This window comes from Notamacropus eugenii, chromosome 1, assembly GCF_028372415.1.
Source record: "Notamacropus eugenii isolate mMacEug1 chromosome 1, mMacEug1.pri_v2, whole genome shotgun sequence".
NCBI classification, from domain to species: domain Eukaryota; kingdom Metazoa; phylum Chordata; class Mammalia; order Diprotodontia; family Macropodidae; genus Notamacropus; species Notamacropus eugenii.
The window spans coordinates 694,937,730-694,952,574 of record NC_092872.1 but is presented as its reverse complement, the minus strand read 5'-3'; the positions used below and the strand labels follow the sequence as shown (position 1 = coordinate 694,952,574).

General features: G+C 42.2%; 1 protein-coding gene across 1 annotated transcript in view; it reads right to left on the bottom strand.

The window, feature by feature from the left end:
* PHAF1 (phagophore assembly factor 1) overlaps positions 1–14,845 on the bottom strand; it is a 64,030-nt gene that overhangs the window by 2,740 nt on the left and 46,445 nt on the right. The window contains exons 9-15 of the mRNA XM_072635997.1: positions 6,863–6,996; positions 6,327–6,410; positions 5,147–5,229; positions 3,689–3,732; positions 2,423–2,466; positions 1,622–1,680; positions 404–476 (exon numbers count right to left, since the gene is read on the bottom strand). Of these exons, the coding sequence (XP_072492098.1) occupies positions 404–476; positions 1,622–1,680; positions 2,423–2,466; positions 3,689–3,732; positions 5,147–5,229; positions 6,327–6,410; positions 6,863–6,996 (521 nt within the window). The remainder of the gene's footprint in view (positions 1–403; positions 477–1,621; positions 1,681–2,422; positions 2,467–3,688; positions 3,733–5,146; positions 5,230–6,326; positions 6,411–6,862; positions 6,997–14,845) is intronic.

Genomic DNA, 14,845 nt, shown 5'->3' with positions numbered 1-14,845 from the left:
TCACCTCCATTACCAGGTGGGTAAAATCACAATTATTTATTAAGCAAGTCCACCTAACAGAGCAAGTGGTAAGAGGTCAAACTACTTCTCTCATCTCTCAGTGCTGAGCACAAAGCCTTGCAAATACCATCAGGGCTGCAACATTTATCAGGTGCACTCTGTATAAGATAGGCTATGTCCTGAATATTACAAAGCTGTAAAAGCCAGGCCTTGCCTTCGGGGAACTTAGAGAACTTAATGAATTAACAGGAACTGAGTAAGGAGCTACATTTTCTTCAAATTAAGATCACATGCTCAAATACTGTTAATTTCCTATCAATACAAAGCTCCCTCTAGCCTCAACATTCAATCCAGCCTCTCAGTTCCATTTTCAATCAGACCAAGGGACGCCAGTTTTGCTCACCTCAAAGATCATTCTCTGTAGTCCAAAACAAAATGTTGACCCAAATGGGTTTGTATTGTTTGGTGAAGATGACCTTCAGAGGGAAGAGACAAAAGGGACAGTGCTGAGAAGTTAAGAGAGCTGCTGAAGGGATCCAAACATCCAAGATACCTTTATCTGGGATAATGGAGGGCAGGAAGGGACACTGGACAGGATGGACACTGGAAGGGATGGCTATCTCGAAGCAGTGAAAGAAAGCTTGGGAAGAGGGTCAGCTTTCTGTTTTACGTATGTATGTTGTATAAATGGTAGAGCGGAAGGGGAGAAGGCATAATTTCAATATTATAGTCATTCCTATGGGGGGCAAGTCACACTGTATGCTACCCCTTCCATTTCCTCCAGAGTAAATTCAAATCAGGTTGAGATTAATATCTGAGGTAGCCTTTACATTAATGGAAGCTGGGGCGGGGGAGGGAGGGAGTAAAGTGTGTATGAGTCTTTTTGCGGATGATACCCTTGGGTGGATTTCATAGCTGATCTATTAAGTCAATACCTGCTAGTACAAGTTACATACATTTCTTATAGAGTTTGCCTTGCTGGGCCATGACACAGGATGGAGCCTATGGTACCACCTGCCCAAATGTGGTACCTGGCCTCATAGCCTTGATTTGCCATCACCAGGAGTCATGAGAATGGTGAGGCAGCACGGTGAAGTAGAAACAGCCCTGGATTCACTGTCAGCTGACCTCAAATACTGAGCTGGTTACTATGTGCATGACCCCAGGCTGGTTAACCTCTCTGGGCCTCAGTTTCTTATCTACACAATCCTAAATTTGGGCTAGAGGGCCTCCAGCTCTCACTCAAAAGAGGGACTTGGGTTACCTGATCCCCAATATTCCCCTCCAGCTTTAAATGCTAGGATGGAGAAGCATTTCATGCTGTGGAGGGTAAAGTTGTTCCCTGGATGGAGCTTCAAAAGAAAGGTTATGCATCTTCATCCCATTTTAAATACTTTAATTAGATGAGCTATTCAAAACCCAGCAAAACTGTCTGGCTGAAGTAAAGAGCAAGGCACTAACTTCAATGCACATTTTATATTTCTTCCAACAGGACTGGTTTTGTTTTTCTTAGCTTGAAGCTTCTGGCCCTTTATTCCCGTGGGAAGGGAGGGAGAAACAGAGGTAATCGAGGTGCCTCAGGGCCTGCCTGGTGGAAGCAGGGGGACAAGGGGTGCCTCACCTGTGAAGTACAACAGGTTTCTCCACAGGATGTCCAAGGAGATCCTGGATACTATCCCACTGCAATAGAGAAACACGAAAGGGCAGAGGTCAAGGAAGCCCTCCCTATGCTCTCTTCCTGTTCTGCCCAGATAGGAGGCTGCCACAACCCTGAGGCCCTGACACTTTCCTCATAGCTACAGAGCTCAGTCAATGGCCCAAGCGTCTGGAGAAGCCAGAGTAAGCTGCACATGGGGAAAGATGGATAATGTGTTCAGCCTTAAAGCAGAACTCGGGAGACACTGAGATTGTCCAGAAGCACAGCAGCATGATGGGGAAGTGCCCTGGATGGGGAGGCAGGAGGCACCAGCCATCTGCTTTGGCCTCGGTTTCTTTCTCTGTAAACTGAGGGAGTTTGACTACCTGCTTGCTGAAGTCGCCCACAGCACTGATAGTCTATGAATCTTGAGACCTGGTCCTGTCAGGTCTGAACTTCTGCAGACGACTATATTAGGCCACCCCTGCCAGGGACTTGCCAGTTCCCTGGGACTCTACCCAAATTCAGGATAGAGGCTAAGACTTGAGGCCAAATATTCTGGCTGTGCAAGTTCTTAGCTCAATTTTTGAAATCAGGACGGAGAGGTCTGTATGGTCAGCAACCAACTCAACCTCCTGCTCTTCTTCACCTGGTGGGATCAATTACCTGTCCATAGCTATGCTGGGCCCAGTGGCACAAGGTCCCTGCTCAGAGAGTCCATAGCTGCCTCGCTCCAGAGCCCTCGACAGCTTGGGCCCCTGGTTCTGCCTGGCCAAGAGCGCTTACCTTGCTATAGGTTGTGCAGGTCTCAGTCTGGCAATCAGCACTTTCTGAGGAAAGAACACAAACAGGCCATGGGAAGCGACTCAAGCAAGGGGCTGGTTTTCAAGTTAGTTTCCAGCAGCTTGGTGGAGCAGCCTTGGAAGCTGCCTTGCCACTCTTTAGCTGTGGGACATTGGTCAAATCACTCCCATTACCTGGGCCTCCATTTTCTCATTGGTGATCTCTTAAGGCGCATTCCAGCTATAAAGTCTGTGGCATCTAGGAATTTGGGACAAAGCTAAGGAATGCTTTGGTAAACAAAATTATTTAGAGCACTATTAACTGTTTATAAATAGAAAAAAAGCATCTTTTTCCTTCGCAAGCCCATGCTTAGTCCTTCCCTAGATCTGGCCAGCTGTGAAGATCCCTTAAGAGTGGCTGCTGAGAGACTCTGGGACAGGAGGACTGTTTCTCCTGGCCCATGCCAAAGCAGGGGGTAGGGGTGGGTGAGAAATAAGGCCCTTCAGTGGAGAAGCAAAGGTCTGGTCCCTACATATGCTTTTTCCTTTTCCAACAGCCAGGGGGCCAACTATCTATAGGGAAGGACTCAGAGCCTCAGTCGAAACAAAATACAGCTTTCCTCATTTCTTCTCAGCACAGGGGGACCACTTGGAAGTAAAAGGCAATCTGGAATGGGTATGGCTGAGTGGCTATCTGTAGATAGTAAGGAATGGGGTTGGGAAGAGAAGTCCAGTTAATTAAGCTCGAGAGAAATAACGCCTATTGTGCCAAGCGTAGAGTAGAAGCTACACAGTGATGGAACCATGGTAAAAAAGTCCAACTTTACTGGCCCTGACAATGATGACAGAACCCTTCTCCTAAGCAGCTACCATGGTAGCTCTGGCTTCTCCTGAGGCTTCCGCTATGTCCCACACCAAAGACAAGATCATATGGCACCTTGGAATAGTTGTAAGGCCTTGTTTTGAACTCTGAAGACTGGGGTTCAATCTTGGCTCTACTTAAAAGTCACGTTAACTTAGGGCAGGTCATCCCCCTCTCTCATCTGACAAAGGGAGATAAGCCTTGCACCCCTTTCCTTAACTCATTATAATATGTATCTCTGCTGTTGTGGAGCACCAGGGAAAGCTGTCTGAAGGTCAAGGAAATCCGTCCCAGGAATGCCACTGAAAGGGCTGGTCAGTCATGATCCTTCCCACAAGTCCTTGGGCCTCACCAAGGGAAGGTGGGAGGCATTCCTGTCTGCTGCTGACAGTAAGAGATACAGCTTACCTCTCTTGATGGTGAGAGGGATCTTGAACTCACAGCGGTGATAGCTGGAGAGAGAAGGTACAGAGTGTAAGACGACAGCTCAGAGTGTTTGAGTCCTGGCCTTCCTATCACTAGCACACTGTTTTTGAAAATTACATTTTATTTATTTTTAAAATTATCAAGCATTTATTTTTTTTCTTCCTCCCACTTCTCCTCAACTCATAAACTGGGAAAAAAGAAAGAAAAACAAAACTCTTGTTGCAAAATAAGCACAGTCGAGCCAACATGTCCATAAATATGTGTCTCATTCAGCATCAGTCAGGAGGAGGCAGCATCCTTCTTCGTTAATCCTCCAGAATCTCGGTTAATTACGTCAGTTAGCATTCTCAAACCAAGGGCCAGCATGTGCCCATCGAGATACGCTACGTCAGCCTTCCCATCAAAGCCCAATGATGCTTCTAAGAAGGGCAGGTGGAAACCTGGAAACCTTCACAATAAAATGGTTATGCCTACTCATGTCAGGAGCCTAGTTACTATGGCAACTGGTGCTAAGTTCAAGTGGAAGGGAAAGCAGGTAAGGCCAGGAGGTGGATACAAATCACCTACCTCCGCAACCTCCTGTAGTGGAACAAGCACTAGATTATAAACCAGGAGACCTGGATACTAGACCTGAACAACTCAGCACTGGGTTACTGAGGCTTCCTCAGTCAGGCCTATCAATCTGGGGAGAGCCAACCTCGAGGGAAAACATTGAAAACACTTATACATCTTATTAAATGTTTACAAATTCAGGTATTAAATCTGAATCATGAAAAAAAGAATATTTTAGGGAAAAAGTGAATTTAGTTTTTGAAGAAATAAAGCACAATAAAACTGACATTGCTTTCTATGTTCCAAACACAAGACGGCAGCTCGGACACAGAAGCCTAAAACATTAACAGTGAAACATTCATTACCTCAGAAGCCCGGAGGGGGGTGGCAGAGAAAAATTCATTTCCTCCACGATGCTAGTAGGTAGACTTTTGGGGAGCCAGAAAGGGAGTGAAGTTTAGTGGCCAAGACTTTAATCAAGAGAACTATTGCATGTGAAGGGAAAAGTGTCTTGACTTTAGGGTCATCCTAGAGCTGGTCAGACATTTTTCCTCCAAGTTAGGTCGCCAGAACTAGTGGTATCAATGGCTTTTGGAAAAATGTCTGTTCCATCTTCCCACCCAACCCAATCTATTAATGTAGGTGAGCGCAGAGTGAGTCGTAGCAAGGCCTGGAGAAAGAGTGCTCATACAGCTTCCAGTCAGCTGCTGTCCAGGTCGTGTGCCTTGTCCTCTGGTCACCGGGGACATTCATCCCTGCCCAGGAATCAGAATTTCACGTGGATTTCTCAAAGTCAAAAAGTAAAAACCAGATGGCCTGCTTTGTGGCATAGACAAGGTTACCGTGTCACTCCAAAAAACTGTCCTAAGAGCATACAGTTATACTCACATGTTGAAGTTATAATGTCCAGGGTAATTGGTGTGAAGGACAAATTTCTTTACTTTGTGTGTATTCGCATCAAAGAGAATATCCTATGGGGAAAAAAAAGAGGCTTGAAACAAGAAGGGAAGTTAGCTTGTGAATAAGAACCCTATTTAGATCCCAAACACAGTGGATTTTGGTGAATTACTAGGTTGCAGTGAATACAGTCAGGAAGACTCCAATTCAAATCTGGTATTAGAAACTTACTAGCTGTGTAGCCCAGGCAAGTCACAACCTTTCTGCCTCAGTTTCCCCATATGTACAATGGGGATAATACCACCTCCCAAGGCTGCTGGGAGATCACATGCTTTCCAAACCTTAGAGTGCTACATAAATGCCAGCTGTTAGTCTTCTCTCTGGTCTCACTACTACTGTGTAACATGCACTCTCACTTTTTGGTGGTGGAGTAAGAAGTCTAAGTAGAGAGCTAGCCTGAGAGCCTAGAGCCTGGCATATCTCTTCATTGCTAAGAACAGGGTCCTGAACACAGCAAGTACTTGAACATCAAAGTCTGACCCTTGTGAGGAAGAACACAAACCTTCTGGGGGTCAGTCACTAGGTTACTTCTCTCCCAGCCCCAAGCCTGGGTGTCCTTCAGTTAGACCTGGCCAGCACAATATACAGCCTGAGGGCCATGCCTGCCCTAAGGGAACTTCACAAAGTCAGTTACACTGAGTGATTTGCATTTTCGAAGATGTCCCAAATCCTTAGGACTTTGGCAGGATGAAGGGGCCCATGAGCCATAAGTGACTCACAATGTGGTGCAGGCCTAACTTAGACCCTCAGAAAAGAGAGAGGGGAGGGAACTGAGGCTTCTCTGGTTCACACTACACTTTCACATGGAAGAAAAGGAGCACAGCAGTTCCCAGGAGGCATCCTCCTTCTCCTCCAACACTTCCCTTCAAGGCAGAGCCTCAGGGTTCTGCCAGCTAAGCACAAGCTCTGCAACGTAAAAAGCCTTCCAACAGAGCCTGGTAACAAAATGCACCATCTATGGGTCAGGCTTAGGTAAGTGCTGCCAGACAGCTCACCATAAGGCAATGATGCACTAACTTGGAGGCGCTGTAATGTGCACTGGTGGAAAATGTGGCCACACAAAATCTTGGATCTTTTCAAGACTTAAAAATTCTGAAGAATTGTAACTTACCACACCAAGTGTGAAATAGTTGAAGAAGTAGTCATTACACTTCGATGGAACTTGCTTATGAGGAGAAGGAGAATGTATTTTCATCTGTTACAAAAAAAAAAAAACCAACAAAAAACTCGAATAGTTACATTCACGGAACAAAGTAAAATCTTTGAAATTGCATTTATAAAAACTATGAAACAATATGGTAAAAAATAAGTACCATCTTGGGTGGTACGTTGAAATTGCATTTATAGAAAAGCATCCTAAAAACCTGTACTGTCTGAGATCTAAATTCTATGGCTGCAATGCAGAGTGATGGGGAGAAACTGCACTCAGAGTGACTGAGGGCTGAGCAGTGTTGTCCAAGAGAAGGGCTCCTCAGACGTGGGAGGGCAGGGCACAGAAGGGAGAGCTCGGGACTAGCAGGGAGACTTGTAGACTGCGTCAGTGACATGCAGTCACACCTATGGAGCTCCCACTAGTTACTAACGTAAAACATTTAAAACCTACGCCAAATGAATGAAATCTGCTTCACTTAACTATTGTTTTCCTACCTTGTCCTCTGACTTGTAAAAAACCTTGTGTGGAGAACCCAGTGTGCTGAGAACATCTTGGCACGAATCTCCGAAGTACACTGAACGTTCAAATACCCGCATCTTGGCATCTGCTAATACTCCCGGGCCACAACCTATGAAAGACCCAGGAAAGCATTTAGACTTCTGGTGCCTAGTATGGATCATGGCCTATTGTGCCTCCCCCTTAAGTGGTTTCGGGCACAAGGAGAGAGAACAAGAGAGGCAGAGGTGAGGACCCGCCATATTCAGGGTCACCTCAGAAAAGCACCTTTTAGGATTTTTGCTCCTCCAAAAAATCACTCATGCGTAGTGAGGGCTAGTAGTGGGTAGGGACCAAGGTACAATCTCATGAATGGCCACTCCTTCCAAGACTACAGATCATAACCTAATCCTTCCTTGTCCTCCTTTGTAACTCTTGCTCTTCTTGCAATTCTCCAGGGGACCCTTTTAATGTACCAGGCATGTACTGCTTATGCTGTGTGACCAGTCCACTTTTTCTGATAACATATCCATGACACTGCTTTCCAGCACAAGGCTGGTAATATACTGAAACCTCCTCCTGCCCATCAGGAATCTCTCCAGCGTCCTATGAAGGACCTTCAACTTTAACTGAAATTCCATGATTTGTGGCTATATAATATCACTTGAATGCTACTGACATTTAAAAGATGGGTCTCTGAATATAGCGTATTCTTTGTGGTAGCTAAGAACTGGAAAAGGGGGTGCCTACTGACTGGGGAATGACTGAAGAAATTATGGTGTGTTAATGTACTGAAGTATTATTGTGTAGTAAGAAATGATGACTTTAGACAACTACAGAAAGATTCGAAAGAACTGATGCTGACTGAAAAGAGGAGAACCAAGAAATCGAAATATAAAATGACATCACCAATATAAATAAAAGTTTGTTCACTAAGTGGAAGCTGAACTCAGTATAGAAGCTCCCAGAGAACAGAGTGAAACAAATCTTCCCTCCTAGCAGAGAGAAGAGGACTTAGAGAGAATGTGGTACATACTTAGAAGTGGGCAAATAGATATTTTTGTTTAATTGTTTTGGTCACAAGGTAGGATTAAATCTGGAGGCAGGGGAGGTTCCTTTTTTCTCCCACCAAAGACTGCGAGGTAAAGAAAAGGCACTAATATAAAACATACTTAAAAAAAAAAAAGTTGAGCCTTTGTTTCAGGGAGAAGCCTGGGGTGCACAATTTCCCCAATGTAACCTAGACTGCTGTCTTTCTTCTATTTAAATTCTGGATTCTGGTCTTTGTCTACGTGTCCAAGATAAAGGTACTAACGAGGCATGGATGCTCAATTCAACTGCAGATCACAGTCTAGGCAGTATGCATTTTTCATCCACTTGGTTTTTTTCTGTGTGGAAAATTAGGCCAAACTCTTGAATAATACGAATGTCATTCAGGATGCTCTGCAGTACCAGAGTGCTTATACAGTAAGTATAATGATATCCACAACTACAAGCATCACCATGGTGAAACAGTAAGTATAATGGGATCTTGTTTTCTCTATACCTGTTGGTCAACTGTGTGATACAATCTCATTTGTGAAAGTCTGCTGTTTCCTTCTAAAACTTTCAACAAGGATGCCCTCAATTCACATAAGGATTATTCTCAGAAGAATTTGTAGAGATGCAAAAGTAGGCATACAGGTTGGCCTTTATTGATATTTTATTGGTCACTTTTTTTTTTGGATAATAAGGTCTAATTTACTCTAAGCATTTAGTATCCTTTCAGATATTTTGAGAGCTAATTCTTTTACATGGTCAGAATGACATCACCTCTGGCACAGACTTCTGGCCAGCAGCTTTGCTTTAATACCATTTCTAGTTCCTCACAGCACAGTGAGGCCTATGATATCAAGTCCAAATGTGGAGACTGTCAGTAATGGTGAAAAGAGTTTGTCATAGAAATCTTGACAGATCCTTTCTGTTTTTCTCCTAATTTCTGTTCTTCTCCTAATTTCATCCTTCTGTGAAATAAGATGCTCTAAGGTTGGCCGGGCTTATTGGGCAAGCTTTTTGTAAACTTTTCGTCCCTTCCACTGCTTCTTAATGTTTGCTAACAGCTCATTGTCTCCATTATCCACTTCTGTAAAGTTTAACTGGGTTTGCTGTGGGCTGCCTATTTTTGTTTGTTGGCTGAGGACATTTCTGAACTCTTAAGTTTCTTTTTGGTAACTGATTTACATTATTAAACTTTCTGAGAAATTTCCAATAGTCTATACTGATTTCAGTTCTCACTCTTCGATGTCAGCAGCTGAAGATCAGACTGGAGCTGCCTCAACCAAACACTTTCTTCTCCTTTTAATTTGTTTCCTACTTTGGTACTGATTCTGATCTTTGCTTTAGCAGATCACTTTCTATAGACAGATAATTTGAAAATGACTCCCATGTTGGTAAATACTTTTTTCTGTCTAATAGAATTTTAAATAGATGGAAAGCTTCAGTATACTTTTCAAGGCTTTAGCAGGCCTTACTTCTTATGCCTGAACCATGTTTTTCAACATTTTTTTTTGCCATCCTCCTCCTCCCCAAGAACATGCATTCAAGTCACTGAATAGCTTTAAAAAAAATGTGGAGGGAGTTATTTTAATTTTATTTTGGATCTCAACTGTGCTTTCGTTAATTAGAAATAGAGTATTACTGAATTTCCAGTGAGGAAGTTCCTATTATCAATGCAAATCAGCAAAGGAAGTAGTGAACAGTTGAGTACATTACCCAGGTCTATACATATAGTATGTGTCAGATGACCTGAACTATCTTTTATACCCTATGCCAAGGTTCTTTTCATTAAAAACACACATTGGACATCTAAGATGGAAGGCCTCCCTCAGATCCCAAATACCTACTCAGCAAAAACAACCTCCCACACCCTACCCCAGAACTAAACAAAAAGTCAACCAGAAGCTCCCAGGAGATAGAAAAAGATAAAGACAGCACAGAAGAGACAAACAAGTCAGTGCGATGAGAAACAATTCAGAGACATATGCGGCCTGCAAGGCTCTTCATCCAGAGGCAGCAAGAGTAAAGGGTTCCCCTAAGGCGGAACTCTCATCTAAGGTGGGGACCTTGGAAGCCCTGGGGAGTGCAGTAAGGCATTCCTCAGAGTGCTTGGATAGGGACAGACCAAGCCTCAGTGCTCTCAGGTCCCTAATACTCTGCACAAAGATGACAGAAGACTCTGAAGACCCAGTGTTCTGAACTTCAGAGATTCAGAAAGGCCTAACTCTAGGAGGCAGAAATTGGCACATGAAGTTAGGGGATGGGAAAGTGGGGGCAGACAGAGCCAACCACCCCTAAAAATACATCAGGGGCTAAAGCACAGCCCTAGCACAAAACCTAAGGAAACACTGACATGTAACAAAATTCCTGTACACTTAAGAGATGTCTCCAAGAAAGGAGAGAATAGCTCCAGAAAAACTTCAAAAAGTGACTCAAATAAGAAAAGACTTTCCCTAAAGACATGAATACCTAGAAGATATGAAATACGACAAAAAATGAAATTAGGGTCTGGAGGAAAGAACAGTCCTGAATAGCTTAGAAAAGAAAGTGATAAACCTTACACAAGTAACAGACTCCCTGAAAACTAGAACAGACAAAACTGAAGTCAATGACTTTTACTGAAGTAAAATCAAAAGATTAAAAAAAAATAAGAAAATGTAAGATAACTGATAAACAAAACACAACTAGGAACAAACAAACAACTGACCTGGAAAACAGGCCAAGGAAAGATAATCTAAGAATCAATGGATTCTGAAAACCATGATTAAAAAAAAAAAAAAGGCTAGATACTGCATTTTGAAAAATCACAAATGAAAAATTGTTCAGATCTATTAGAATCTATTAGAACCAGGTGGCACAGTGATGATAGCAAGAATTTATAATGTTCCTTAAAGAAACCCTAAAAAGAAAAGTACCAGGTATGTCACAGTCAAAATTAAGAGTTCCTACACCTAAGAAAAAATACTGCAATTATTCAGAGATGCTTGGAACTAGATTCTGGATTATATATTATCTGGAAACTTGTACCATAAAAGAGAGATCTTGGAATACAATATGCCAAAAGGTAAAAGACAGAGGCTCATAGCCAAGAATACCTTACACTGCAAAGCTGAGTACAATCCTACTGGAGGAGAAATGGCCCTTGAATGAAAATGAGGACTTAAAAACATTGATATATAGACCAGAGCTGAGTAGGAACTCAGAAACGGAAACATAAGAATCCAACTAAATATAAAAAGGTAAATTTGAACAACTGAAAGGGCTGCCTGTTGAGGTTGTGTTAACATTCTAATGGGAGAGAAGAAAGTATCTTTTCAGAAGCATAATGTTTTCAAAGAAAGGAAGAAAACAAGCATTTTATTAAGTGTCTACCATGTATGTGCCTGGAATTGTGCTAAATGTTTTACCTCCTTTGATCTTTACAATAACCTTGGAAATTGCTAGTATGATTCCAGTTTTACCACTGAGGAAACTGAGGCAGATGGATTAGGTGGTCTACTCAGAGTCACAAAACTAGTATCTGAGGCTGGACTTGATCTTGGGTCTCTTTCTACTGCTAAAACTCTCAGAAAAGAACCAATTCAACCACAGGTCTTCTTTTTTTTATTTAACTCATGCAATATTTCTTGATTCCCACTGAAGAAGCAAGGTTGGCAGAGTGGCAGAGCACTGGGCATAAAAAGTGGTGGGAAAGTAGCCATCAGATGAAAGTCATTATTACATCAAAGGAAGACTGAAGGAGTGTGCTTGAGGGCACACACATAAAAACATACAAAACTCAAGAAACAAGCAGTTATGGGATGGCAGATAGGGTTTGAAAAAGAGCATAATACCATGGAGGGAACAGCTAGAAGCAAAAAAAAAAAAAAAAAGAATTCTTAGAGGAGATGATCTGGTATGGCCACTGCATGAATCTGTTTTGTTTGACTATGCTTACTTGTTACAGAGGTTTTTCTTCCTCTTGTTTTTTTAACTAAGGTGAGTGAAAAGAAGGGAGAGAGTAGTAATGGTGGTTAAAAAACAAAAAGAGGAACACTGAAACATTTAAAAAAACACACAAAAGGGAACAGAAGGACGTTCAGAAAGAAGTACTACAAGCAGGGAAGTTTTGAAACATGAAGAATTAGAATGCACCCTTGGAGAGTCATAGTTTCATAATCTTTTTTTTTGGTGTTTTTCTGTGAATACGAAAATGGTCCTTTTTTGTATTTAAGTTCAGAATAAAAATGTGTATGTGTGTTCGTTCTTTGTTGCTGAAGATGATCATGCCATCAGAGAAACGATGACATGACTTGCACCTGACTTTGTTTTGAGTGAGGGCGGGCTGTGCAGGTCACCAGCCTCACTTCTCCTCCAGAACCATCTGAATTCAGTGACCTGGTATTCCTCAGGATGACTGGAGATGACCCAGGATGCACTGGGAGACCCTGGGCCCTTTAGGCCAAGATCTTTGCATGTACTCACTTAGGGTGAGGCAATGCCCATTCATTGAATAGGCCTGTTTAAGGAGCCAGGGCATGGCCCCTTTGATGAGGTCAAGAAAAAGAAAGACATCAGGCTGGGTGGGAACCAGCAATAGTTACTATTGATAAGCACTTAAAGCTAGGAGGGTCCAGAGGAGCCCTTAGGCAGGGGCCCATTGGAGTCCCAGTTTCAGAGTGCAGTAGGTTTTAGGACAGGACAGGACAGGAAAGAAGCCAGCAAAACCCAAGTCAACTGGGCAGCTTTTGGCCATCCAAATTTACCTTCCTTTGGAGAGGAGAAGGAAGGGGTGGAGGAGGCAGACAGAAGAGGAGGAGTTGAGTTACCCAGCTGGCTGGGTCCCTATTTAGCCGGCTGCATCTACGCACAGTAAGTGGTTTCTAAAAAGCAGATCTTACCATGTTACTCCCTGTACCCCAACTCTAATGGCTCTCTTATCTCTAGAATAAACTATAAATTTCTCTGACTGTCACATAAAGGTCTTCACAACCCATTTTTTCTAGTGTTTTTTCACCTTCCTTCTCTCTCACACTCATTGATGCAGCCATACTGGTCTACAAGCTGGTCTTTATTACATGGCCCTCTAGCTTCCAGCTCTGGAATGCTCTTTTCTGACCTCTTCTTGGAAACCTTGATACTCCGCTAAAGTGAAACCTTCTGCACAAGACCTTTCCTGATTCCTCTAGATGCTAGAGCATTATCTTATATAATGTCTAACCTCAAAGATTTTGACTCTATGGAAGGAACTAACACATTTATATGTGTTCATAAGAATCTGATGCATACAATAGCTATAAGAATAAAAATAAAATTTAAATAAAAGAACCCATGTTCACTTGTCTTATTGAGGGGTCCCCCCCATTTCTTTGTAGAATTCCATAAGCCGTAATTATTTTTGTGGTGTTCTTTTTGCAAATGATTAATTACCAAGAGTACTGCGATATGAGATGAGCAAATGGCTTATAAGGTGCTTCTTGTTGTCTTTAAATGCATGATAAAACCAGCTCTACCATCTTTTTTATTTGCTTCTCTAAGGATAATCAGATAGTCTTTCTTTTCTTAACTGCAACTTCTTTTTGTCTTCTAGATTCATTTATAGTAGAGAATGTAAAAATTAATGATTCAATATCTCCAGTAATATGTCAACTTTTTGAACACGTGTCTCACATTTGAAGTACCAGAGTTATTTTGAGTTAATATTGGAACAAAGTCTAGAAACAGATTTTTATCATCCTCTGCTCCCTTTTCTACCCTCTGCATGTAAGTGAGGGCCATTTTCATTTCTTCGTATTGTGAACCGACACCAAAATTATCTATTGATAAGAAGTAGTAGGTGGTTTATTTCAGGGACTGTACTTGAAGCATCTACAGCATGGTAGAACTTACTGTAGCTTACAGTCTACTGATACAGTCCTTGTAAATGCAGAGTTACTTCTATACACCATAAGGCACTGGAGCAGAGCTTTGTGAAGGAATCTGAGGATATAGCAATGTACAGAGACAAATACCTCAATCCCCTTTATGCAAATAATTAGCTCAGCTGATAATTAATAGACAGTGCAAAGGCTACACCAGCATCTCTATGTCTAACCCAGCCCTCAATAACCCCATCTACAACATCCCTAATAAGCAGTCATCCAACCTTTGCTTGGATGTAGTGAGGGAGGACCCATTAATAAAAACAGCTAACATTTATGGAGGGCTTTAAGATCTGTATATTATCTGCATTATATTATCTATATATGTTATCTAATCTGAGCTTCAAAATGTTGAAGGCAGGTACTATTCTCATTTTATTGATGAGTCTGTGTGCGCTATTGAGGTTGAGCAACCTGCCCAGTCACACAGCAAATTAAGCATAAGAGGTGAAATGTAAATGAGGATTTCTAGGTTTAGCATTCTGACCACCCTGCCCTCACTTCCCATGGCAGCCCACGCTACTTGTGGGATTCTCTAATACATGGGAAGCACCTCATATTGAGCTGAAATCTGCCCCTCTGAAACTTCAAGTTTGGTTTATATTTGGCCTTCGGGTACCAAGCAGAACAACTGGAATCCCTCTTCTATATGAAAGCCCTTCAAATCCTCATGCTTTCCCTACATCCACATCTTCTTTTCTCCAGGATGAGATGGTAGGTAAGGTTGTGATATGTCTTGGTCATGAAGGTCCTCTCCCTGATGGTATCTTGGATCTACTGCAGAGTCTTAGGGAAAGCCAAGTGATAGAATACTGAGAAAATATCATGTTTATATGAATTTGTTCAACTGTTGTGGAAAACAATTAGGAACTATACACCAAAAGTAATCATAATGTTCATCTACCAATCCCAAGGGTGAATTCTACTAGGTTTATATCCTGAAGAGATCAAAGAAAATAGTAAAGAGCTAGAGCACTTTTTACTGTAGTGAAATACTGGAAACAAATAAGAAGCCTATCCATTGAGGAATGGTTCAGCAAATTACAG